This window comes from Dama dama, chromosome X, assembly GCF_033118175.1.
Source record: "Dama dama isolate Ldn47 chromosome X, ASM3311817v1, whole genome shotgun sequence".
Classification (NCBI taxonomy): Eukaryota; Metazoa; Chordata; class Mammalia; order Artiodactyla; family Cervidae; genus Dama; species Dama dama.
In genome coordinates, this window is record NC_083714.1 from 7,830,384 (window position 1) to 7,856,238 (window position 25,855).

Below are 25,855 nucleotides of genomic sequence, written 5' to 3' on the forward strand. Positions count from 1 at the left end.
CAGGAATCTGCTGGGATTTCACCTTCTGTTTACCTGGCCCTCCCTCCCAGCATGCAACCTCCTGTAGCCTGGCTGAGGCCTGGTCTTCCGCTGGGACAGCATCTGTTCCTGGTATGATCTGGGACAAGGACACCCATGTCAGGCTCAGTTCTCGGGGCACTAGACATCCCCTAGCCTGCACGGATTGGAACCCAGGGAGGTGGAGATGGGCCCCCAGGTACCCAGGTGGAGCCCCCAGGTACCCAGGCAGCAGAGGGGGGCTGGAGTGGAAGATCCCACAGCCTGTGGTCCAGGCCCGCCCGCACCTCCAGCCACCCTGTCAGCCCTCTTTGCCACAAAGCTCAAGTCACGCTCAGGAGAATGGAAGCAGAAATTTTATTCCTCTTGGCTAGGGGAGAGAACTAGCGGGCAGGTGTGCATGGCCCCCACCCTACACCCCTTCCAGAACCAAAGAAGACAGGCAGGCTGCCTCTGCTAGCCTCTCTCCTTTGCCCACATGGAGGCAGGTGAGCGCAGCACAGGGCAGGGTCAGGCTGCAGTGACGGGGTGGCCAGGGCTGGCCGGGGCTGGGGCGGGTGCTGCTTGGGTGGCGAGGGGCAGGCGCAGGGGCACTTCTCGTCCTGGGAGCTGCTGGCTGGCAGGCGCACAGCACTCAGGGCACCAGGACTCGGTAGGGGCTGCCCGGGATGTGCTCGTCACCCCACTTGACCACCAGCGTGTACTCCCCCTTGTCCTTGAGCAGGTAGGACACGCTGTAGAGCCTGCTGCCCACGTGTTTCACCAGGATCTCCTCACAGGGCGTCCGGGGCCCGTGCACACCCACCAGCAGCATGTTGTTGCCTGGGGGTGGGGGCCGGGGCCTCACTGCCAGGTCCCAAGCCCCCTCCCATTAGTGGTAATTGCAGCGACCCCCTTTGTTCCTGCCCTGGGTCCTCCCCTTCCCACCTTGCCTGTCTTGGGGTGACAGCCCTTCTTAAAAACAGCCAGCACCCGTCCCCCCAGAACAACCAAAGAACCTGCAGTTCCTCCAGGGCCCTGGAGGGCAGAGGAGCTAGCAGGGGGGCCCAGAAGGCCCTCCAAGAGGGTTCCCACTCCCTCTTTCCCAGGCACGGCCTCTCTGCTTTTCTCTCCAGCCTCCCATTTCTGTAAGGGCTGGGGCCCGCATGCCCACCTGCTTTGCTGCAGTCCACCGTGAAGCTGCTCTTCTGGCCCATGTAGGCCTTGCTCAGCCCCACGCCTTTGGCCAGCACCTTGCTGGCATCAGTGGGACCCGGACCTGGGGCGCTGTGCTGGGGGACGGTGGCAGTCTTAGTCAGGGAGTCCACAAACACGGACGACGTCTCATGGAGGCTGTGGTTACTGACGAGGCGGTGACCTGCAGGGCAGAGCAGTGGGCAGCCAAGAGGTGGTGGGAGTGCCCCGCAATAGGGTGGGTAGCAGCCGTCTGGCACCAGGCTCACCTGTGACTCTGGCCTTGAAGGGGCTGCCCGCAATGTGGTAGGGGCCACCGTACTTGATGGAGATGAGGTAGCTGCCAGGTGCCATGGGGGTGTAGGTGACGCGGTAGCCCTCGGGGCACTCTTGGCAATCCATCTTCACCTTGGAAGGCCCATCGATGGTGACTGAGAGGGCACCAGCGCCCGCATTGCTGGTGTTCACGATAAACTCAGCTGGGCTCCCTGGGGGCACGGGAAGGTAGGTAGAGCTAGCTTGGCCCGTTGCCCCACCCTCCACCCTCAGTCCCCAGCAGAGTCTTGTCACCTCCACACGCCGCCTGTTGTCACTGAGAGCTCGGAGGAGGGAACCCTAGTCATGTTTACACACCGGAAGCTGCCCACGCTGACCTACCTGTGATGCCGCCTTCCAAGCCAGCTCCATAAGCAGACACCAGGCCTGGGTCCCCTCCATGCCCAGGCTCCCCAACTCGGATCTTGAAGGGGCTCCCTGGGATGTGGGTGCCATTGAACTTGACGTCAATCAGGTAGATGCCATTCTCCCGTGGGATAAAGCGCACAGCATACTTATCTAAGGAACAGAGAAGTAGGTGATGGGCCTGGGGTCCCTCCTCTAAAACTGAGCAACTGGCATGTGCCCACCAGTCTGAGTCCAGCAGGTCTCGGGCCCAGTTAGCTTCTTCTGGGAACTGTGCTGGGCACCTTCACCCCACTGCACAGAAATCCTGAAGCCTGAGGGATGAAGCTTTAGATGCCCAAGCTACTGATAGATGCCCAAGCTAGCTTTAGATGCTGCAACATTTGGACTGAAGTCTTTTGTAAGCAAAACACCCGCCTCAGTGCCTCTTTAGAAAGGCTATCCTGAATGCCATATCCACCACATGCAAACGGGGGCCCAGAGACAGGCAAGAACTTGCTCTAGGTCACACAGCCAGCAAGGGGCAGGACTCAGCCATGGACTAGTCAAATTGACTGAGCAGCTCCTCCCACCCCCAAGCCTGTCTGTGAGTTTCAGGCCCTGGCAGGCCCCACTGCTAGACTTGGGGTCTCTCTTGTAAGAGACGGCAGGATCGTGCCTGCAGAAGGCTTTGTCCTTTCTAGCAGCATGGCTGCTGAGCCCAGTCCCCAAGTGCTTGGGTCCCAAGTAGGGGGCGGGAAGCCCAGGCCCTGTCTCGGCTGCTTGAAGACTGTGTGCCTTGCTTTACACTCTCAGCCTGCTTCCAGTGAGCAGGGCCAGCCTGAGGAGGCCCACTGCTCCCAGCAGTGCCCAGGTGGATGGCTGGGTGGCCGGGCAGGGCCTCACCTTGGTCGATCTCGGTGACATAGCACTCCTCCAGGGCTCCTGAGGGGCTGTGCACCTTGGCATCGATTGCCCCCTTGGCCCCATTCAGGCTGACTGCAAAAGAGGCTGGCTGGTTGACCTTTAGCCCTGACTCCTGGAAGCACAGCAGACATGGTTAGGATAGTGGAGGCTTGGGGTGTGGGGCGAGGGGAGGCTGGGCCCGAGAAGCAGGAGGCCCAGGGGGAGACACTTACCCATCTGGCGTCCAAGTGGGTTTAAAGAGGGAGAGCCAGCGCTTCTCAAGGGGCAGCAAGCTCCAGGCACACACCCCGAACCCCTAGCCCCACACACTCCAGGCACACAGCGGGCAGGCGGGAAGCGGGACGGACTCCGGCCCGTGAGCAGCACTCAGCAGCCCTGGCAGGCGGCTGTCCCTCTTTAAACCTCAGCCCTGGTGCTCAAGGGGCACAGGCTTCTGTTCAAAGCCTTTAGACCTGAGACACGAGAAAAACTCCACGCGGCCGTCAGGGGTGCGTCCTGCCGACCCAGGCGTGGGCTGTTCCCGGCCAGAGCAGAAGCAGCCCGGCGCCCTGAGTCGGGCTGGCCGGGTCCCTGGACACAGGGGCTCTGGTCTGGCCGGGCACAGGAGCCCCAGGCGGGCGGTTTCTCTCAGTGCCTCACCTGAAGACTAGAAACAGTAAGGCGGCGGGCGTCACCAGACGGAGAAGCCACAGGCACCACGAAAGGGCTATCAGGGATGTGCTCCTCGTTGAACTTGACTGACACCTCATAGTCACCTGGACAGGAAGTGAGAACAAGACAGCCATGCATGCCTCCCCCCAACAGCCCAAGAGGCCCTGGGCCCTCCGGGTGGGGGGGGAGAAGGCGGGGCTGTCTGCATAGACCCAGACCAGCACCCACCCCCAGGGGCAGCCTGCTGGCCCCAGCCAGACTCAGTACCTGGCTCCTGGACCACGTAAGCCACGCCACAGGAGCCATCCTTGCGGTCCTCAAAGGAGATCTCGGCCTTGCTGGGGCCCTCGACAGCAATGGCCAGGCCCCCCGCGCCAGCTTCCCGGGTCCAAATGCTGAACTCGGCTGCAGGGAAGTCGAGTGTGTCCTCATGGAGGGCTGGGCCCTGTGTCCCCCACCCCGGCAGGGGCTGCTGGAGACTTCCTCCCTCCCACTGCACCCCCAGCTGGGAGCAGCCAGAGTCCCGAAGGAAGCAGGCCTACCTGGCACTCCGGCTTCAGCCCTTTCCAGGCCAGGGCCCCCGGCACGGACCTTGTGGGCTCCCCCTTCCCCCAGGGGCCCCACGGTGAACTGGAAAGGGCTCCCGGGCACATGCTGGCCCTTGTACTTGACGCTGACCGTGTGCATGCCCATCTCAGCGGGCACAAAGCGGATGCAGTAGGTATGGTTCTCCCCTTCCACGATTTCAGCCTCGTGGCTCTTGCCTGATGGGCTAGTCACCTGGGCTGTCATGTCCTGGATGCTAATTTCTGCAGGTGGGGGAACAGCCAGGTGAGCGGGAGACCCAGGCCATGCCTCTCTATCCGGAGGCCCCCCAGGGCTGGTGCTTAGGCCTCCCTGGGACCCGCCTGGGCTGCCACAGCTCCCACCTGGGATCTTGAGGCTGAGGTCACAGTGACTGCCAACATTAGCCACTGACGGGGCCCGTCGCCTGCGTGTGATGCTTTCTTTGACGCGCCCCTCGCCTGTCACCTTCACGGAGAAGGGGCTGCCTGCAGAAAGAAGGCACAACCCATACCCCAGACAGGTTACCCTCTGCTGGGGGACCCCGGGGTGTGGCACGGAGGGTCGTCCAGCCGTGGGGGAGGCACACAGGTGCTGTACCCACCGGGCACATGCTGGTCAGCAAACTTGATGTTGATGATATAGTTGCCAGGCTCCGTAGGGCAGTAGGTGACCCTGCATGTGCCATCCTCCAGGTCCTCTGTGTTGATGTCTACTTTGCTGGGACCCTCAATGGACAGGCTGAGCCCCCCATAGCCTGTGGACGAGACACCCCTGAGCCAGGGGGCCAAGTATGGTGGTCTGACCCTAGCTCCCAGGTCCCTACCGCCTACCTGCATCACGTGTATCAATGATAAACTCTGCTGGCTCAAAGGTGTGGCCTTCGTGGAGGCCCTGGCCTGAGACCCGCACGCGGCTGGCATCCCCGATCTCCGATTGGCTGATCACCACCGGAATGGGGCTGCTTGCCACGTGTTGCCCATTCTTCTTCACATGCACCAGGTGTTCCCCTGTCTCCTTGGGCACGAACGAGATCCCTGGACACAGGGTGGGGCTGTCAGCCAGGGAAAGATATGCAAACCCCTTCCAGCTTCCCTCCCTCTTGGAAGGCCCTGCCGCCCAGCCTCTTACCCACGTGGCCATTGCGCAGCCGCTTCAGCAGACAGGGTTCTTCCCGGCCCGAGGGGGGCACCACTGTGGCGGTCAGCAGACTGAGGTCCGTCTCAGAGATGTTGATGGGGATGTCGGCGGCAGAGCCCACCTTCAGGTGGGACATGCGCATGGAGTCGTCACCTGGCAGGGGTCAGTCACTGTGTGTCCAGGCACTGAGAGGCAGACCGCCCCCTCTGCCAGCTGCCTTTGTCACCACTCCGGGCCGTCCCCTACCTGTGACCCTGGCAGTGAAGGGGCTGCCCGGGATGTGCTGTTCATTGTACTTGACCAGGATGCTGTAGTCACCAGGTAACACAGGCAGGTAGGAGACACTGCACGTCCCGTCCTGGTTGTCAGTGCAGCTGATCTCTGCTTTAGAGGGGCCCTCAATGGCCAGGGACAAGCCCCCTGGAGAGAGTTGTGAGTGAGGGTAGGAACTGTGCCCAGGGACACTGCACCAACTGGGCAAGCGGAGGCCAGGGGTTGGGTGGGGAGCCCAGCTTGGGGAGCATCTCCCGTGTCCAGCCCCTCCACCAGATGATGGCATCCTGCCCCACAGAGGCAGGTCAAGATGAGAGCTGCTGCTCACCCTCGCCCGCATCCTTGGTGTTGACAGTGAAGACAGCAGGCTTATTCACCACCCCGTGAGTGAGGCCCGGCCCATAGGCTGTGACGTGGCCACAGTTGACATAATCCACGTAGAACTGTAGGGGGCTTCCTGCAGTAGGAAGAGGGACCACATGGACCGGGGCCTCCCATCATCCCCAAGTCTGTCCCACAGCCCACCCCCCCGGAAGGTGGTCTGGCATGCTGAGCTGACGTACCTGGGATGTGCATGTTGTCGTAGCGGATGTCCATCTCGTGTAGGCCGGCTTCACTGGGGGCGTAGCGCACAGTCACAGTGCCATCCTTGTTGTCGGTGATGGCAGGCTGTGCCACCTTGCCCGAGGGCATCCGCACCTCTCCTGCCGGGCAGGGGGTGGCCTGGGTCAGGGCAGCCCACGTGTACCCTCCAGCCTCTGTGGCTCCCTAGCCCCTTCCCAGCCGCACTCACCAGTGACCTCGCCCTTCTTGATGGTGAAGGGGATGACAAGGTCGAAGGGCCTCAGGCTGCTCACATCCAGCCCGTTGACCCCCACCAGGGGCCTTTCTGGGGCCTGCGGGGGGTGGGGACACAGAAGGCCTGAGTGAGGAGCTGGAGGGAAAGGGAGTCCCGAGTGGCAGACTCCGGAGTCCCTCCTCGCAGATGGCGGAACAGGGCCTCATGGGACACCCAGCTGGCCCATCTGCAAGTGTCCCCGAGGGCAGGGTGAGCTGGGAGGCGGCAGGGCAAGCCATACCCAGGTCTGTTGGCCCCCCTGGGCGTAGGTATATGGTGGCGCCAGCTGCTGAGGCCGTAATGGCGGCTGTGCTGTGGGCTGGTCTCCAGCCAGAGCCTGCAGAGCAAGGCACAGAGCTTGAGGCTGTCCACACCTGTGAGCCCTATGGGGGCGGCGAGCCAGGTCCCCGCCCAGACCCCCCCAGCCCTGGTCCCTCCTGACCGTCACTTGGAAGGGACTGTTGGGCACGTGTTCGCCACCAAAGCGCACGCAGATGACATATTTCCCGGGCTGGGGAGCCGTGTAGAAGATGTCAAAGGTGCCATCCTCATTCTCGACCACGTCCACATCCACCTCGGAGCCGTCAGGGGTGCACACGGTGCAGGTGACCTTGCCTTTGCCCGCTGCCTTGGTGTCCACGGTGATCACGGTCTCTTCCCCGATCTGGATGGTGGGGCCGATGCCAGCACCTGGTGGGGCAGGGTGGGTCCCCGAAGGGGGGGCCGGGGCATGAGCTTGGTGCTCAGGCCATGGCTGTCCATGTGTCAGCCGCCAAGGCCTCTTACTGCCAACCACCAAGCACAGCCAGGCCTCCCGCCCCCCAAGCTGGGATGGTGAGTGATTTCTCAGAAGGCAGGAAAGGTTCCCCTGAACCACCTGAACCCAGGAGTTTTGTCTCAGGGGGTATCCCCGCCACGTGGGAAAAGCCCAGTGGGTGGTACCCGGGAGTCTGAGAAGGGCCTGGAAAGCCCCAAGGCCACTGCCGGGGCCTAAGCATTTGCTGCCATCTCCCCCGCCAACTTGGCCTCAGCCGGTGGTGCCCTGGACCATGCTGACTGACAGCCGAGCTCTGGGCTGCCTTCACCCCTGTGGCCAGGCCCTGGTCCCCAGTGCCATGTGCAGACGCGGTGAGGCGGAGTCCTGCTGCAGTGTGGGGCATGTGACACTTGTCCCCCGCCCCTGGGGCCTGAAGGTGCAACTGGAGTTTCCTGACAACTGAGAAGGCTCGCTCGACCGGAGGCTTGCAGAGAAGGGGCGGCCGGACACGGCCCAGTGCAGGCAGGGAGCCGGGAGCAGGGAAGCAGGGAGGCAGCGGGGTTAGCACCGAGGCAGCGCAGCGCAGCGGGGGGAGGGGTGGCCAGCACCCAGGGGGCAGGGGGGGCAGGGGGGCCAAGCCAGAGCCACGGCTGCGAGGCGGTGAGAGCAGAGGGGAGGGACAGTGACGTTATGATCTGGGCTCAGCCATGGAGGCTCAGGGGGCTGGGGACCATGAGGCCTGGCAGCGAGTGCTTTCTGGAGCCCGGCCCCTGCCAGGGAAGCAACTGGCAACACCGAACCCACCCCAGGACCGAGTTCAAGGGGGTCCCCAGCCGGCCAGTTGGCCGGCCCCTGAGCCATCCTATCCACCGAGGGTGCCCACTTTGCGGGACTCCAGAATGCTACTCCTGGATCCCCACTGCCCAGCCCACCCTGGGAGGCCTCACCTCACACAGCCACACCAGCTGTCCCTGGCTCAGAACCTGGACCCACCATCTAGCGAGTGGCCTGGGCCCAAACCTCAGTTGGCCCCAACTGCCCGCGCTCCCTGCCCAGCACCCAGCTCTTCAGCAGGTTTGCACTGCTCCACCCTTGAAGCCCCCCACGCCTGCAATTTAGTTCTCCCCTCAAGCCCCACCCACCCACCAACAGCCTAGCCCAAGCCAGCCCTGCAACTGATACTGAAGTGACTTCAGTTCCCCAACTGGGCTCTTTGCCTCGGTTGGCACATGGCGGCCAAGGTAAACCGAGACCGCTCTCTCAGCCCCAGTCTCGACCCTTCCTCTGGTCCCCAAGGTCCTACCCCCTGGTCCAAGCACACAGTTTCATCTCAGACCCTGAGGCCCCCTGGACAGAGTCATCAAACCCCTGTCGCCCTCTAGCTTTCTCCAGGGTCGCCTCGGCCAAGGTCCAGGCCTCCAGCCTCCAGAGGCTCCCATGTGCTTGTGGCCTCTTACTGGCATCCCTGGCTGGGGCGGGCCTCCCCTCCCAGGTCTGGTTGGGGACCATCTGAATAACGTCACTGCTGGGAGCGGCGGGGAGGGAGGGAGGCGGGAAGAGGGTGGGCCACCGAGTGCAGTTTGGCACTCTGAGGCTGGGCCGGGCCCCGCCATGCTGGCCGCCCAAGCAGTCGATGCTGGTGCTACGGCACTACCAGCCAGCCCCACCCACTCATGCACCGGCACCTCCCCCGGCCCGGGACGCGGAGGCCCCTGGGAGGTGGGGACAGGGGTCTGTGGATCTGGCTGGGGCCGGGGACTCCCGCTGCTTGGGGGAGACCCTGGACTCAGAAGGAAGAAGTGAAAAGAGACCAGGCCTGCTGCCCGCCCCGGGACTGCCCCAGGGCGCCAAGATCCCCAGACCCCAGAGCCCCGAGGGGGGTGCCTCTCGGGATGCACCTCGCCCCAAAGCTCACAGCTGCAACCCGACTTCTCAGGTGGAAAAATGGAGGCCCAGAGAGGGGGAGGGCCGGAGCACTCATGCCCAGCTCCGGAGGCCTCCCTGGGCCCTAACCCTCCAGTTCCTCCCCTCTGTCCCTGCCAAGAGCTGCAGCTGGAACTGTCCTGGGAATCAGCCGGAAGAGGAAAGGAAGCTGCCCTCTGGGCAGAAGGGGCATTGGGAGTGGCCCCAGCAAGCAGCTTACCTAGCCCGTGACCTCCGATTGACACTGAGGTGAGAGGGCAGAGAGCAAGGAGAAAGGTCAGGTGAGTCACTCAAGGGGGCGGCCCCCACTCCCACACGCCGCCCCAAGCAGCGAGCCCTTGCACACAGGCACACCCAAGCCCCGTGCTGAGCGCCGTGGCCGCTGGCGCGCTGGGCTCACCTGTGACGGTGCACTTGCTGGCATCCCCCGTGGGCACAGCGCGGACACGGTATGGGGAGAAGGGGATCTCATCACCACCATACTTGATGAGGATAGTGTAGCGGCCTGTCACGTCTGGCACGTAGGCCACCGTGTAAGTACCGTCATGGTTGTCTTGGATGTGTGTCTTCTTGGGCTTGCCCTCCGGGTCCTGTGTAGCAGAGTACAGGGAAGAACAGTTGGTCCAAGCTCACCTTGGCCCGGGATTCCCTCAGGCCCTCTCAGAGGATCAAGCGTCAAACACTGCTGCTGCAGGGTCAGCCACCATGGCCCAAAACAGCTGCCTGCATCCAGCACTGTCCTTTACTTCCCCATGGGCAAGGTCCACAAGGGAAGCCCCCAAATGCCCAGTCCCCCCCGCCTCTCTCATGTTGACAGGCACAGCCAGGAAACTTGGCACCCATCCTGCTTTATCCCCACGAACACCTCTCAGCCCCAGTCCTCTACCCCAGGGCCAGCCCCAGCAGTAGGACGAGCTCCTCTGAAAGATCCCAGAGTCCCAGCCTTATATCTGGCCGCGGAGAATGTTACAGGCAGAAAAGCTGAGGCACTAAGGGCTTTGGTGACATCAGAAGTGAGCAAGTATATGTGTGGGGGAAGCCTGGGTCTGTGACCACCATCCTAGAGGTGGGGGCCCGGCTCCCAGGGGAGACCAGAGACCCCAAACTGGCTCATCTGCCCCAGGCTGTGGACCTCAGGCCCGGGTCCCTACCCTCCCCACCTGCCATGGACCCAGAGTCGCAAAACAGCAGGGCCAGGTGGCCCCCACGTGGCCCACTCACCGTGATCTGGACAGCTAGCAGGCCCTCCCCAGCGTCCTTGGCATCAATGGTGAACTCCACAGGCAGGCTGGCAGGCACACCCGTGGTGTTGAGCCCTGGGCCGCTGGCCTTGACCTTGCTGGCATCGTGTGTAGGCAGCACCTTAACCTTGAAGGGACTGTCAGGCCAGGATGTTGTGGATGGTTAGGATGGCTCTTGGTGCCCAGGCCACGGCCCCCTCCCCTAAGACAGGGGGCCCTGCCCCTTACCTGCGGGGCACCTCTTCATCTCCATACAGCACTGAGATGCTGTAGGGCCCCTCGCGGCTGGGCACATAGTTCACAGTCTGGGTGCCATCGGCATTGTCCACCACGTCCACCGGCTCCACCAGGCCTGACCCCAGTCCCAGAGACAGAGCCTCAGTTGGTGCTCTGGGTTCCTAGGCCCACTATACTAGAAAGTCGGATCTGAGCCATGTATAGTCAGCCCACACCCCAGGCCTAGCCCTGCCCATCCCCAGGAACAGCCCTGAGCCTCTCTGACATGAGACACTAATCTGGGTACCACCTGGGCCCTTGTCTTCTCTCCTTCCCACCTCTGCTCAGTGGTCTATGTCCTTTTGGTCCCCTTCACCAGGTCACTGGCTCTGGTGTCACCTGAAGCTCCTCCATCAACTGCCTGCCCACCTGTGTCCCACCCCAAAGTGTGCGAGACCCCGTCCCTCAGGGGACTAGGCTCTCCTGACCTGACCCCCACACCCCAGGCACTCACCTTTGGGCCCCTGCACTTTGACCTGTAGTGGGGCCACGCCAGCCTTGCTCGTGTCCACCTGGAAGGACTGAGGGAGGTTGGCACGGACCATGCCCGGGCTCAGGCCAGGCCCAGAGCATTTGACCTTGGACGCGTCTGTCACATCGTGCACAGGGACCTTGAAAGGACTGCCTGTGGGGACCGAGAGGTGGCATTTCTGAGACAAGCTGGAGGGCAGGCAGGTGGCCCCAGCTGGGCCCCAGCCGACCGGCTTCCTCACCTGGTACTTGGTGGCCGCCGTAAGTGACGTTAAGGCTGTAGGTGCCGGCCTCATAGGGGACGTACTCAACCGAGCAGCTGCCATCCTTGTTGTCCATGCAGGACATCTTGGCTTCAGAGGGGCCTTCGACAGCCAAGCCCAGGCCCCCCGTGCCAGCTCCCCTAGTCCAAACAGACAGCTCGTTATCCCCTGACTTCTAACACCTACCGTGGCCCCTGCTTCTGTGGCTCTCGCCCACCTGGTCTCCACAGTGAACTTGTTGGGCTTGTTGGTGGTGCCGCTTTGGATGCCTGGCCCGTGGACGCGCACTCGGGAGGGGTCGCAGCCTTCAGTCACTGGCACCTGGAAGGGGCTGCTGGGCACAGGACTGCCGTCATAGGTCACATCCACAGAGTGGAGTCCTGCAGGAGGGCAAGCTGGCTTAGGAGGGCCCCAGACTGCCCTGCCCCCTCACCCCCCAGTCCCTCCGGCGCCCCGACACACACCCTCCTCATAAGGTGTGTATTCCACTTTGTACGTGCCGTCGCCACAGTCCTGCACGTAGGTCTCAGTCAGGTTGCCTGAGGGGTTGGCCACGCGAGCCTTGACGTGGGGCCCTCCAGTCTGCGTCAGAGCCCGGGCGTCCACGCTGAACTCAGTGGTGGCTTCTCGGAAGACACCTGCGGAGGGAGGGGAATGTGAAAAGGAAGACGGGGGCTCCAGGGGCCCCGGTTCCCCCACCCCCATGTCCCACGGCAGAGCCTCGCACCTTGACCCTCAATCCCGGGCCCATAGCACTGGATGCCTGAGGTGTCCACTGCGGGCTCCACCTGCAGCTTGCTGGGGAAGTTGGGCACGGGCTGGCCACCATACTTGATGGTGACGGTGTAGGCCCCAGGGCACAGGGGGATGTAGGTGATGGTGTGCGTGCCGTCGCCGTGGTCCTGGATGTGCACCTCAGCCGGCAGGCCCGCCTCAGAGCGGATCTCGATGGTCAGCTCCGCGCTGCCTGCGCTTGAGCAGTCCACATGGAACTGGCCAGCCTCCCCGGCAGTGGCCCGCTCCAGCCCAGGGCCTGAGCACTTGACCTTGGATGGGTCGAAGCAGGGAACCACGTGGGCCTTGAATGGGGAGCCGGGGATGTGGGTGTCGGCAAAGAGGATGTTGATGTTGTAGTCCCCAGGCTCGGTGGGCACGTAGGACACAGAGCATGTACCATCCCCGTTGTCCAGGCACTCGAGCTGAGCTTCACAGGGGCCTTCGACCGTCAGGCCCAGGCCACCCGTGCCGGCGCCCTTTGTGTCGATGGTGAAGCGGGCAGGAGACCCCGCACTGCCCCCCTGCAGCCCCGGCCCAAAGGCTTTCACCTGGGGGAGGAGGGGCCGGTCAGGAGCCCAAGCTGCACCTGGTCTCTGACCCTTGACCCTCAGACCCCAGCCTGACTCCATCTGTCTCTCTTCTCATTCCGGCTTCCCTCCCCTACCAGGTGGGCACAGGCCCGAGCAGGGCCCTGCTCAGAAGGACCAAGAGGAGAAGGGGTAAGGGTGAGTCCAAAGCAGACATGGGCTGTGGCCCTGGCACCCCCCTTACCTTGCTAGGCTTGGTGGGGGGCACGGCTTCCAGGGAAAAGGGGCTGCCGGGCACAGGCACGCCGTCGTAGGTCACCTCGACCTCATAGGACCCCTCCTCACGGGGCACAAAGCGCACCACGCTGTTGTCAGCCCCGAGGCCTGGCTCCACCTTGCAGGGCACCGCTGCCCCCGAGGGGCCCACAATCTTCGACAGCACTTTGCCCTGGCCTCCGGCGCCCTTGGACTTGACTGTGAACTCCTGGTCTTTGCCAACATCCACCTCTGTTGAAGCGATGGGGGGAAGACAGGACTGTGAGGCCGCTCAGGCAGCCCGGGCATCGCCAGTGGCCATGCTAGGGCCCCAGCAACTTACTTTCTCCCAGGCCGGACACCTTGATCTTGCTGAGGTCCAGGCTTGGAGACACCCCCACTGAGAAGGGGCTTTTGGGAATAGCATCACCTCCGTAAGTGACATTGATGCCCACTGGGCCCTGGGAGGGGTACAGAAGACAGGGTCAGGGGTCATGGCTGAGCTCCCCTGGCCCATGCCTTCCCAACTCAGGCATTGGGGTTGAGTGGTCAGAGACACTGTACCTCCCAACTGCTTGCCCACTCTGTCCCAGGTGAGAAACCAGAGTGGGCACAAAGTCTCTTGAAGCCAGCCACCCAGCCCACCACGTGAAGGGGGCCCGCAGGCTCAGCAGGTGTATGGACGGGTGTGGCCACAGGGGGTCAAGGGAGCTGGCTACCTGCTGCACAGGCGTGTACTTGACAGTATAGGTGTTGTCATGGTGGTCAATGATGTCCACATCACGCACCGCATCCCCCTTGGCCAGCCCCGAGAACTGGACATCCAGCTTGCCTTTGCCAGCGGCCTTGGCGTTGACCGTGAAATGGGTGGGTTTCCCAAGCTCGACCCCTGAGGAGATACAGCAACCCTCTAGGGGCTCCTGCACGCACACACACATACCCTGTTCAGTGCCTCGACCTCCCCATGGGGTCCCCATCCTCACCGGTGCGACTGAGGCCGGGACCCTCTGCCTTAACCTTGCTGGCATCATGGGAGGGCTCCACCTTGACCCGGATGGGGCTGGTGGGTGTAGCCTGCAAGAGGTGAGAGGAGAAGGGCTGAGAGGCGAGTAGCACTCCAACACCCAGCCATCTTTGGGGGCCAGGAGCGGCAGCACCCACCTGGTCAGCAAAGAGCACCATGATGGTATAGCTGCCAGCCCCACGGGGGGTGTACTTGACCGTGAAGGTGTCGTTGTCATTGCGGATGATGTCGAAGTCAATGTCGGCCTCGGCAGGGCCCACCACGCCCGGGGCACACTTGATGCCGATGCTGACGTCACCTGCAGTGGAGGAGGGCATGGGGCTGGTGATGTCACGGGGATGCCACACCCACTGGCCACCCAGTCCCAAGGCAGGGCCTTACCCTGGCCAGCCTCCGTGCAGTCCACAGTGAAGTAGGTGGGCTCGTGAGCCTTGAGTCCTGTCTTGGCCACTCCTGGGCCGTACACCTTGACCTTGTTCGGGTGGCTGCCAGCGCCCACATTCACCTGCAGGGCATAGGGGCAAGCGCAGGGTTACAACCAGCCCGGAGGACAGGCAGGGGCTTTCTGACCAACCGCTGGCGGGCACGCAGAGTGGTGCCACCACCCTCAGAAATCATTTGGTGGCCCCTCAAACACAAGCAGACTTCCCTGGTGGCTCAGACAGTAAAGTGTCTGCCTACAATGCTGGAGACCCGGGATCGATTCCTGGGTCGGGAAGATCTCCTGGAGAAGGACATGGCAACCCATTCCAGTATTATTGCCTGGAAAATCCCATGGACAGAGGAGCCTGGTGGGCTACAGTCCATGGGGTTGCAAAGAGTTGGACATGACTGAGCGACTTTCCTTTCCTTTTCCAAACACAAGCAACCATATGATGCTGCAATTCCATTTTTGGTATTTATCCACCCAGAGACATGAGATCACTCGTCCCCTCTGACACCCATACTGGAACATTCATAGCACAGCTCCTGACAGCCAAAAGGCGAAAAAACTCCCAAATGTCCTTCAACAAATGACTAGAAACAGAAAATGTGGTCTATCCACACAATGGTGTATCATCCAGCCGTCGAGAGGCAAGAAGCAATTACTCACGGTATATAGTCCACAGGGGATACAAGTCCATCCCCACCCAGCCAGAAAGCAGAGAGGCTGCTTAGGCCAGAGCAGGGGGCCTTTGGAGGGTTGCTGACTTTCTTTAGGGGGTGGTGAAAACAGCCTCATCTTCTATCGTGGTGATGGCTGCACAACTCGGAACTCACCCAAAACCACCAATTTGGATACTGGAAAGGGGTCGGCTGTATGGCACGCGAGTTTCATCAAACAGAGTTGTATCAAAGGAAGCAGGGGCCCCAGGGAAGCAGGCTAAAGGCTCACCCGGAAGGGGCTGTTGGGGATGCTGACGCCTCCCCAGGACACCATGGCCGTGTGCTTCACCGGCTTCCGGGGCACGTAGGAACAGCTATAAGTGCCGTTGCCATTGTCCTTGACCGTTGCCTCCACGGGGCAGCCCTCATTGTCCTGCAAAGTGGGCAGGAGCAAGTGGCCTTCTGGTCAGTGCCCAGGTTTGGGCACCTGCCCAGCCTGCTCCCGACGCGGGGAGCACCTCACCTGGACTTGGACCTTGAGAGGAGCCTTCCCGCCGTGCTTGGCATCCACTGTGAACTCTGCTGGCTTGTTCACGGCCACACCGGTCTTCTCCAATCCAGGCCCACGTGCCTTCACCTAATGGGAGGCCACCCAGTTCTCAGGGCACAGAGTGCCGGCCCCCTCAGACCCTCCCACCCAGCGGCACACGCTCTTTACCCTGTCTGGATGGAAATCCTGGGGTGCATCGCGGATGTCAGCCATGAAGGGGCTGAGACGGATGTCCTCACTATTGCATAGCACGTGCACCGCGTACTCGCCAGCCTCCTGTGGCCAGTAGCGCACATCGCAGGAACCATCACCCTTGTCATCACATTCGATCTTGGCTTGTGATGGGCCCTCCACCGAAAAGCCTGACAATAGCCACCAGCTCCGTGAGGGCCCTGGAGCCCTGGGAGGGTGGCCCTCGCCAGCTTCTGCCCCTGGGGAACCCCCATCACAGCCGCAAACTCACCCAGGGTGCCCACATCGTCGCCGATGGCCTCCACGACAAAGTCTGCAGACTTGCCGACGACACCGCCCTCCAGCCCGGGGCCCCAAGCCCGCACCTTCTGATTGCCACACTCGCTGCCCACTTTCACCTCGAAGGGACTGCAAGGAGAGAGCCACCCAGGAGAGTGCTGAAGTGCCCATCCTGGAGGCGGGCTGGCCAGAGCCCTGCAGGGGAGGAGGTGTGCCACCTCTAAAGCGCTCATCCAGGGCCTTACCTGCGCCCGATATTCTGGCCACCCCATGTGATTGTGACGGTGTATGTGCCAGGAACCATGGGGTAATACTCGAAGCCATAAACACCATCGCCCAGGTCCTTCTGCTTCACACGCTCTTCTCCCTCTGTCAGAGACAAAGGGAGGCCTCAGGCCTGCTGAGCAGTGGCCAGAGGCTGGCATTGCCCTACCCCAGCCACAGGCCAACTTACTGGGGCCCTTCACGGTGACCTTCAGCTCTCCACTGCCTGCCCCCTTTGTGTACACTTTGAAGTCGGCTGTCTCCTTCACTCGCACACCCTTGGGCTGGAGACCCCGGCCGACGGCGCGGCAGGCACCTGGGTTACAAGCTGTGAGCAGAGGACTGGTTGAGCTGCTGGGAGCTGGTGCGGGGCCACTCCCTCCCTTGTCTCCCACCGGACTGGGCCAGTGGGCCGCCCAGGATGGTGAGGGCCGTGTAAGAAAGAACCGGAAGGGACCATGACCCAAGGACCTGGGGCCCAGGCCTGGACGTGGCAGGCCTCCTCCCCTGTGCTCCATCCACACCAGCTCCCCCAACAGTCCCCCCACCCATCCCATCCACCCCCAACCCCCGAGGAAGACAGATCCAAGTACCGTTGACCCTGTGGGCAGAGCAGAGAGCAGCAGGTTTCTAGACAGCTGGAGCGAGTTCTTCCGAAGGTGAAAGCGTGGAGAGAGAGAGAGAGGGAGAAGGCGAGAGGAGGAGGAGGAGGAGGCCCAAACAGTGGAAGCACAGATGCCCCAGGAGCCAGGGCGGGGCTGCAGCAGCACCTGCCCGGCTGCCATCCCTCCAAGACCGCCCAGCTGGAGCTGTGCCCTGCGGAAGGCAGCTGGGGTGGCCTACCTTGGCCTACAGTGACTGTGTAGGGGCTGCGAGGGATGGGCACCCCGGCAAAAGTGACGTGCACCGTGTGAACGCCCTCCACGCTGGGCTGGTAGCTGCAGCGATATGTGCTGTCGCCCCGGGCCTCCAGCTGAGGCTCCACGGTACCCTTCTGGCCTGCCGGGTCCTGGATCACCACCTCCACCTCACCTGTGCCTGCACCTGCCGGGAAGCAGCGGCTCAGCTTCCAGCCTCTCCTCCTCCCACGGGCCTGCCAGCCTCAGCACCCTCTGCTCACCTGCCGTGAAGATCTCAAAGTAGGTGGTCTTGTTGGCGATGTTGCCACTGGGCTCCAGGCCAGGGCCCTGGGCAGTCACTTTGCTGGCGTCTCCCTGGGACTTGTCCACGTACACCTCAAAGGGGCTCTTGGCAATGTGCTGGCCAGCAAAGAGCACGGTGACCTGTTCCCAGGAGGGGCAGGCCGTGAGGCCAGGGTTAGGGTTCCCCCGGCCACAGCTTTTGCTCCCAGTCTCCCCTCAGGCTGAGGGCTCACCTTGTGAGTCCCCGTTACCTCGGGGACATACCAGACAGAGAAGGTACGGTTCTTGTCGTTATTGGCGGTCACCTTGGCCTAGGGTGGGAAGGAGCCTGTGAGTCTTTGTTTGGAGCAGTCCCTGGCACATGGAGGCCTGGAAATGCCAGGCACTACCTTCAGGCTGCCTTACCTCCTCCTGGTGCCCGGCTGGGTCCTCCACGTACACCAGCACTTCTCCCTGCCCGGCGCTTCTGGTCTCCACAGTGAACTCTGCCCTCTTCTTTACCATGTTGCCCGTGGGCTCAATGCCTGCCCGGGAAGGGTGAGGAAGCCACGGGTTGGCCGTCAGGGCCACCCTCTCACCTGCACGGGCTCAGCACCCCTCCCTATTCCCTTCTGAACTGGTGCTCTTGTGGGACAGGCCTGGGCCTGTTTTCTAGAATGCTTGCTCGAGCGTGCCGGGGCTCAGGCTCCCATCGGATACCCTGGCTGGGTCTCAAGTTCACTTACAGCAAAGCAGATGGGTCCTTACTCCCTAAACACACTCTGCCTTGGGTGGGTGTGATGTGTGGGAACATCCAGCCAGTGGCTGTTTTTGATCAGCCCTGACCCACTCCTGTCTGACTTGTGGAGGGCAGTCGATAACCCGGTGGCCACATGATGGAAGACTCCCAAGGAGCTGACATTTCCCAGAGGACGTGGCCCCACGGGGAGAAGGTGACTTTGCAGGAGCACTCCTGCCCGGCTCCCTCACCTGGCCCGTAGGCTCGGGCTTTCTTTGGGTTGAGTTTGGGCCGCAGGGGAGCCCCCGGTTTCAGCTTGGCCTTGGGGAACTGGGACAGGTAGGTCATGACGGAGTGCTCATCCACGTTGGGGTCCACAATCTCCTCAGGGGTGATCACCTTCATGGACAGAGGGAGGAGCCAGTGGGCCTCCAAGCCTGGGGCTCCTGGGACACGCCACCTCTCCCCATGGGGACCTCGGCCCCCACACCGACCCCACTTGCCAGGGAGAGGGGCGTACCTGAGGGATGCCCAGCCAGTCATCGGCTTGTTGCATGGCTTCCCGTGCATTGTTCACGGGCTTGCTGGCATCCCAGGAATCCCAGTCGGGGCACAGGCCTGCAGATGGAGGAAATTCGTCAGTCTAAGGACCACGGGACCTCATCACAGGCCATCCCCTTCACCCCCAACACCCAACACCACTCACCCGGGGCACAGCTGTCGACCAGGGCGCCCAGGGCTCTGCCGCTCTGCCAGTCGCGGCTGAAGTTGGTGATTGGCAGCTGTGGCAGCTTGTTCTGGATCCAGCCCAGCAGCCTCTGCTTGGGGGTCTGCTTCTTGGCCTCCTCGTCCTCCTCCTCATCCCACATGGGCATGGAGATGGAGTAGTGCAGGATCAGGGTCCAGATGAGGCCCAGGATCAACTTGAGGTTCCCGTCCACGATGGCCTTGCTGTCTGCAAGGGCAACAGTGGCAGCGCTGGGTGGGCACAGCCAACCCAGGGGGGGCCCTGGGCATAGGCACAGATGCACGTGCACACACGGCTTGGGGGAGGGGGGCGGAAGCACACACTCGGGACAGCAGGCCACTCCTAGGCACTGGCAAGTGTGGCAGACAGCGGGCCCCAGGGAGGAGGAGGAGGCCTCCATGGGGCAGGGTGGGCTGCGGGTGCCTGTGGGAGCATCAAGGCGGTTCAGGGGTAAAACCCCCCAGACATGCAGTGCCAATACAGCACAATCAGGGAGGCTGCCAGAAGCCCCGGGGCCATGAGGGCCCAGAGGATGGATAGGCAACAGACCCAGGCTGCAGACGGGGCCCTGATCCCCAAAGATGGTTCCAGAGAGAGTGTGGGTGAGTGCTTTGCAGCTGCCCAGGCCCCTCTCCAGAGGTCTCCAGGGAAGGGGCAGGGGGAACAGCTGGACCCCGGGGCCTTGATGCCAGGGCCCCTGGGCGGGCGCTGGGGAAGAGGAAGGCAAGCGGGGGTTGGGTTGGGAAATACGATTGCTGGCCCAGGGTGGGGGCGTGAATGGCTGAGGCTGGGGAAGTTGGGCAAGGACCCTTTGGGTGGAGGGTGTGAACCCCCGCCTGCCCCCACTTCCTTCGTGCTCACCCCTCCCCCGACAGAGCCAGGCTGGGGGTTGGGCCGTCGGCCTGGTGCAGGGGAGGGCTTGGGTGCCCCAAGGAACCAGCGGCCTGACCCTGACTCACTGGGGCCCAGCAGGGATGGCCTGCCAGCCAGGATGCCGAGCAGCACACATTCCAGGGGCCCCCTCACCCAGCCTGGGGGGGGGTGGTGGGGGCAGGGCCCGCCAGCCTGGGTTAGGCACCCAGGGCCCCCCGCTTGGCGGGGGGGTTGTGGGTGGGGTCCCAGAGTCCCGCTGTCTCAGCAGCAGGCTCAGCCACTGCCCGCCCTCTGCACCACTTAACTTAACGGGCCGCTGGGCTGCAGGCGGGTGGCCACCAAGCTCACCACAGGGGAAGTGGTTAGGGCGGGCACCCTGCACCCCATCACCATGGCAACCCCTCGGTTCCCCACCCAAGGCCCTTCTGGGTGTCAGTCTCAAGCGCTTGGGGAATGGGGCTCAGGGCTGGGCCTGAGAACGCAGGAGGGCCGCTTATCTTTGGAATCCCTGCTGACGGGTTCCACTCACCCCCTCCCCAGTAATCAGGAGAAAATGCTTGTCCAGTGAGTCAACTGGGGGGCTGGGGACCAGGCAGCCTCTGAACCCAGCAGGCTGCACCTCAAAGACCAGCTCAACACCACTCAGAGCAGAGTGGCCTCCCAGTTCTCAAGCGGGGGCTTGTCCCAGTCCTACACCACTGCCTTGCACTATCGCCAAGCGGCAGGAGATGGGGTCTCAGGCTAGGGATGACTGGAAGGCTCGGAGAAGACAAAGTACACGGGAGCACTTGCACTTTCCCACCAGCTTCCCATCCCCAGAACCCTGAGCCTGGCACCAGAGCCCTCGGGAGGCCTGAGGTCCACCCAGACCCATGAGGGGACATACAAGGCCAAGCTCATCGGTCCTCCCGGGGCTGGGCCCTCCCCCTGGTCCATAGGAGGCTGGCCCAGGCTGTCCCCATCCAACTCACAAAAGAGGGCGGGAAGGACCAGGCTAAGAGTTGAGAGACTGACTGGTTGGATGGCCCCGCCCCATCCCACCCCCTTTCCCCAGCCCCAGGGCCAGCCTGCCCCCTCCTTCCCCTAATCACTGCTGCTTTCCAACATTTTTTTGCCTTATATGGCAAAGCTCTGGGAACTAGGCCTGCTCCAGCCAGCTCACAAGAGGAGGAGAAGAAGGGCGGGGGAGGAGGAGGAGACCCCCCCCCAGACAACTGGGGTGTGGCTCACCTCCCCACATCCGGTTGCCCCCCCACCCAAGGCTCAAAGATGACTCAGCTTGGCTAGACTAAGTATGGGACTGGGGGGTGGGCCTCGGCCTGGACTTGCATTCCAGAAAAAGAGGTGGGGCCCTCGAGACCTGCCCAGAGTGGTTGGGGGCACCTGAGTCTTGGTCCCTCACTTTCTCAGGCTCAGTGTGGACTGGGCTAGGGCTGCAGGGGCCACTGGAAGGCCTCTTTGAATGCTGAAGAAAATAAAGCTGGTGGCCCTTCGCTCCCTGTCTCACAGCCACCCCCACCCCCCCCGCAAAGTCACCAGTTCTGGTGCCGGTCCCTGTGTGATTCCCATCTCGAGAGGTGCCTGGGAATGATGCGGTAGGCCTGGTCAGTGCCAGCCTCACCAGCCCAGTGACACGGACACTGGGCTGGCAGTGAGCCCAGCACATGTTGGAGTACCTCCCAGTGAACTCCTGTATTCTAGATGCAGAAAAGCAAGTCCTACATGTAGCAAGACTTTGGTCTGCGATCAACAGTAACCCTGTGTCTAAGCGACTACAAGCCAGCTCCCTCCACTGGCCAGCACCCAAACCTATCTCAGGTACTGTTTGGCTAGCTATGGTCCTCTCTGGGCCCGGATTTCCCAAAAGGAGATCTAAACTTGGAGCAATCTTCAGTTGAGGGGTCCTAGACAATGGGACCCACAAGCTCCAAGCCTCTGTTTAGGAACCACAACGGTGCCCGAAGGCCAAAGAGCCGTCTCCTAACTGCTATAGTGGGTGGAGAGTCCTGGCCTCCCCCTCGTTAGAGATGGGGCGCTGGGCTCACGGCCAGAGCTTGGCCAGTGCCCGCCGCACCGCCTTCTCACCTCCCCCACCCCGCCCCGGCCCTCTCCCACCGCGGGCGCAGCGGCAGGGGCGCGGCCTGTGGAGGATGTGAGCTCAGCCTGGGCGTGGGCCAGCCGGGGACCGGCGGGAGGGGGCGCGTAGCGGTCCGCACGCACCGCTGGGTTGCGAGCCTTTGTTCTCGAGGCCCGCACGCAGCTGGGCGGCCCCGAGGCCCCCCGGGGCAGCGCCGCAGCTTAAGGGGATGTCTGCGAGGAGTCGGCTCAGGGAAGAGGGGAGGACGCGCGGAAACCCCCGCCCTCGCCCCGCCAGCGCCACCGGGCGGCCCGCGCCCTCACCGATGGACACGAGCTTGATGCTCTCGCGGTCCAGGAACTCGAGCGCCACCGACACGTTCTCGAGCTGCATCTGGCGGAAGGTGGGCCTCTGGTTGTGCTTGCGGTGCATCTTCTTCTGGCTGAGCACCTCGAGCAGCGCGATAAGCCGCAGCCCGTCGCTCAGGTCCGTCTGCAGGTTGGCGATGCGCTTGCTCACGCACTTGAGGTGCTCGTTGCACCAGCGCGTGAACGTGTTCTGCTGGATCTTCTTCCACGGCGCATCCTCCGCCAGGTCCTTCTCGGTGGCCGGCATCTCAGCGTCTCGCGTGTCGGCACCGATGCCCAGAGCCGCGCCCGCAGCGCTCTGGCCCGCCCGGGAGTGGGAGCTACTCATTTTGAGGCGCGAGGAGCTGATGGGCGGTGCTGCAGCCTAGACGAGGGGACGGCCCTTTAATTAAAGTCGCAGGCACCTCAGCGAGCGCAGGGCGAGGCAGACAGCTGAGGTTGCGCTGCGGAGAGAGCGAGCCCTTTAAATGCTGACAGAGGCGGGGCCAGGGGGCGGGGCCTCGGCGGGGCGGGGCTGCGGGTGGGGCTTCGGGGCCGCACCCGCCCCGCCCCGCCCCACCCGTTGGAATGCCCCCCTGAGTCCCCCCGCCCCAGCGCGTTGACCCGACCCGCAGGCACCGGGAAGGGTCGGTGGGCCCCGAAGTGGGCGAGGCTGCGAGGAAATGCAGAGGTCTCCCTCCCGCGCTGTAGGAAACGCTGCAGCGATGAAAGGCTGAGCAACGTCTAGAGCGGGGACCGCTTGGTCTGCAGCGGGCACACCATACAAGGGACTTTCCTTCCCCAAGGCCCCTGCGGGGGGTGGCTCGCCCTCCCTGAGTCACGTGGACTCCGCTCTGTCCCCGCCGCCCCCTCTCCCCCGACCTCCAGCGCTCGGGGGTCCCTGTCCGCACCCCAGCCGGCCGCCTCGCCGGCAGCCGAGAGAAAGGGCCCGATCCGAAGGGGCGAGCCCTTGGAGAGCGTGGGTCCAGACTAGGCGCTGCTGGGCGCGCGCGCGCCACGCCTGGGAAGCCCGTAGCCTCCCGACCCTAAGCCGCCCCCCAGACCCCCTGCCCCAGCACGCCTTCCCGCTCTGCGGGACCCTGGTCTGAACCCGCAGGTCCCCACTGCCTCCCTCCCTCCCCGCTGCACCCCGGAGGAAATGGGGCACTGGGCCAGGAGGCCACTGGCGCTCCAGGAGCCAGCAGCCTTGGAAGGGGCCCGGGCATGCCAACGGGCACTGGCACGGGGCGCCCAGTGATGCGATGCATGCAGAGATGGCGGGTGCCTGCCTCACCCACCGGCAGTCCACTCGAGGCGCGAGGGGCTTCCCCTCCGTGACTGGGATGGCCCCTGAGCCCAGCGTGACCCAGGAGGCTGCCAGAGGGACCTGCCCGGGGCTTCCGATAATGTGCTCTGAGCACCTGGGTCTTAGTGGGCTTCAGGGTCATGGGAGTGCAGAGGGGGCCTCCCGGACAGGGGGCCAGGGGACTGAAGCAGGCAAACCATGGAAGGCAGCCGGGGCCTGCTGTGGAGCCAGGATTGTCTTCAGGGCACTGGGGACCTATTCACTCAAAATACATTTTCTTGTAGATAACTGGAGACTATGGGGGGTGTTCACTGTGGGGATACTAAGACCAGCAAAGGCACAGAGGCAAGAGGCCTGTCGGGGACAGTCACTGCCACCCTCTTCAGTCCAGAGAAGCCAGCCTACCTGTGGCTTCGTCCCCAGAGTGGACTCACTTCCCTCGGTCCTGTGTACTTCTCTGCAGAATGTTCCCTTCTTCACATCTTTTTTTTTTTTTTTTTCCAGAAAGGCATGTCTCTATCCCTCCTGCTTGGTTCATAGATTGAGCTGCCAACTAGCAGTACCTAAGTTCTCTGCTAAAGACCAGTGGGAAAGGAGCCTCTAGGTCAGCATGCCCAAATAAGGCCGACTCTCACAGCCCTGGGGACTGTGTCACCCACAGTAGGGCTGCAGTCAGCGCCTGGCCTCCAGCATGCTCGCTTTGGGGCTGCCTGGCACCCCACACTGGTTTTTGCTCACCAGTGACATTTTTCAGTGTAAAGGCCTGACCACTTTAGACACACCTGTGCAAAACTCCACACCATGGTGTCTGGGGACTGGGATGGAGGTGGGAGGGACAGCAGTAGAGGGGGACCCGCAGTAGAGGGGGACCCGTGCAGACTCCTCCCTAGCAGGCCCCATCCAAGCAGAGATGAGAGCCATCCTTCTGATCCCCCTGCCCCCCTGAAGAGCCAGTCCCCCAAGGAGAGAATCACACTGAGAATTCATTGTCACTCGACAAGTGCCATCCAGTTGGGTTATCTGTGTTCATTTCTTAATCTTCAGAGAGCAGGGAAACTGAGTCAGCGTCAGTAACCAGCAGCCAACTCCAGCAGAAAGGGGGACAGAAGCCCTGGCTTCCAGCCTTAGGCTTCTTCCCTATTTGGGGGGTGATAAGAGATGGGGCTGTAACGAGTTCTTGTCCCCAGGGGACATAGTATCACCACCAGGTGGCGCCCCATCCCAAAGCCCCCAGATCGGGCAGTCCCTGGAAGCCGAAATCCAGCTCTTTCATATTTTCCCTTATTTGGAGTCGATTTCTTGGATGTTGTTAGACACACCCCGCCTCCCACCCCCACTCCTGCCCTCAGACCCCAAGCCAGGTCCTCCCACCGCTGGTGAAAGAGAGGCACAGGGTGGCAGGAGAGGCTGCCCAAGCCCAGGTGTGGCAGGCAGGCTGACAGTGCTCCAGTGCTGAGTTCTCACCTTGAATGCGCTGCTAGGAGCCCGTGCAGGTGGGTCTCCCAGCGGCCAGTAGGTGGGTCACCTACTCCTCTTGGCTCAGGAATCTGGGGGAGTGTGGGGGCTGGCCTTCACATCCTGCCTGGCAGTGAACATCCAGCTCAAAGCCAACCTGGGACAGGGCCCAGCCTCGACTCTGGCCTGGCCAACCCTGTGTGCCCTCCTCCCAGTGGAGCGCAGCGGCCCGGAAGCCAGCCCCACACCCCTAACCAACGCAGCCACTGCCCAGAGCACTGATGTCAGGGAGGAACCCATGGTCGACCTCCCTCCTGGGGGCATATTGGTTGCAAAGTGTCTTTCCAGGTGGCCTCTCGCCCTGACCCCACACAACGTCCTACTCTCAGAGCCCTGCCTTCCCGGACAGTGAAGCAGTGACCTGCCCCCCGCCTCCCCTGTTCACCCTCCCAGGGCGACCCCCGTGGCTGTTGGGCTCTCACCCTGCGGGACCAGACCCGGATTCCCCGGGAAACCAGGGAAGGCGGCTGCACCACCACACTCCGGCTTGCAGCTGGCCCTGGGCACCCCCCCACCAACTCCGCGAGCTGCCTGCCGACCGCTCCGCTCGGTGCCCGCCGCGGACGCCTCACCTGCTCTCCCTGAGGGCGGCCGGCGGCCGCGGGGTGGCGCCTGGCCGGTCTTCGAGCCCGCGCCGGGCGCCTCGGGGCTCCGTTGTCGTCTGCTGCGCGCCGGGCGCCTCCACGCAAATGAGCCGCTGCCGCCCGCCTTCTTGTTGGCCGCACCCCCGCCCCGCGCCTGGCCCGACCCGGCCCGGCGAGAAAGCCTTAATTGGTAAAATCACCCAGGAGCGGGGGGGGGGGGGCCCGCGGGGGCGCGCCGTGAGCTCAGGCGCCTGGGGAGCCGGCGACGCCCCCCCACCCCTGATGAGATGAGCTCACCCTCTGCTGACGGGGAGGGGTGGCCCGGAGGGTCTGCAGAGCCCACGTCTCAGCCCAGCAGCGAAGGCCACCTCCTCCAGGGAGCCGTCCAGTCTTGCGCCCCCTCCCCCCCTTTACCC

At 63.2% G+C, this 25,855-nt stretch overlaps 1 protein-coding gene across 3 annotated transcripts; it reads right to left on the reverse strand.

Annotated features, from left to right (window-relative positions):
- Positions 1 to 358: 358 nt before the first annotated feature.
- Positions 359 to 25,525, reverse strand: FLNA (filamin A). Of its 3 annotated transcripts, none has more exons than XM_061137153.1 (48): positions 25,428 to 25,525; positions 22,011 to 22,419; positions 18,696 to 18,944; positions 18,510 to 18,607; positions 18,241 to 18,388; positions 17,677 to 17,795; positions 17,505 to 17,582; positions 17,250 to 17,412; positions 16,973 to 17,173; positions 16,320 to 16,457; positions 16,111 to 16,234; positions 15,858 to 15,994; positions 15,563 to 15,756; positions 15,368 to 15,481; positions 15,134 to 15,277; positions 14,140 to 14,263; positions 13,896 to 14,056; positions 13,718 to 13,808; positions 13,454 to 13,623; positions 13,078 to 13,195; positions 12,724 to 12,986; positions 11,903 to 12,500; positions 11,640 to 11,813; positions 11,393 to 11,555; positions 11,155 to 11,315; positions 10,896 to 11,066; positions 10,394 to 10,517; positions 10,146 to 10,302; positions 9,325 to 9,514; positions 9,145 to 9,168; positions 6,687 to 6,934; positions 6,486 to 6,581; positions 6,200 to 6,302; positions 5,970 to 6,110; positions 5,735 to 5,863; positions 5,380 to 5,553; positions 5,125 to 5,286; positions 4,827 to 5,030; positions 4,598 to 4,750; positions 4,359 to 4,481; positions 3,972 to 4,238; positions 3,697 to 3,834; positions 3,418 to 3,533; positions 2,758 to 2,890; positions 1,849 to 2,025; positions 1,461 to 1,679; positions 1,172 to 1,375; positions 359 to 840 (listed from the first exon to the last, which is right to left on the reverse strand). In XM_061137153.1, exons 2-48 carry the CDS (start codon positions 22,381 to 22,383, stop codon positions 653 to 655), a joined length of 7,944 nt encoding a protein of 2,647 aa, XP_060993136.1. In that variant the 5' UTR covers positions 22,384 to 22,419; positions 25,428 to 25,525; the 3' UTR covers positions 359 to 652. The 3 variants fall into 3 exon arrangements, with proteins under 3 accessions (XP_060993136.1, XP_060993135.1, XP_060993138.1); XM_061137152.1 differs by lacking the exon at positions 25,428 to 25,525 and adding an exon at positions 24,805 to 24,908; XM_061137155.1 differs by lacking the exons at positions 9,145 to 9,168; positions 25,428 to 25,525 and having other exon boundaries at positions 22,011 to 22,474.
- Between the last annotated feature and the right edge of the window lie 330 nt (positions 25,526 to 25,855).

Coding starts and splice junctions, on each gene's coding strand:
- FLNA (XM_061137153.1), bottom strand. CDS start 22,383: ATGAGTAGCTCCCACTCCCGGGCGGGCCAGAGCGCTGCGGGCGCGGCT. Junction 18,608..18,695: donor GGTCGACAGCTGTGCCCCGG/GTGAGTGGTGTT, acceptor CTCCATCTGCAG/GCCTGTGCCCCGACTGGGAT. Junction 3,835..3,971: donor GGCTGAAGCCGGAGTGCCAG/GTAGGCCTGCTT, acceptor ACTTCCCTGCAG/CCGAGTTCAGCATTTGGACC.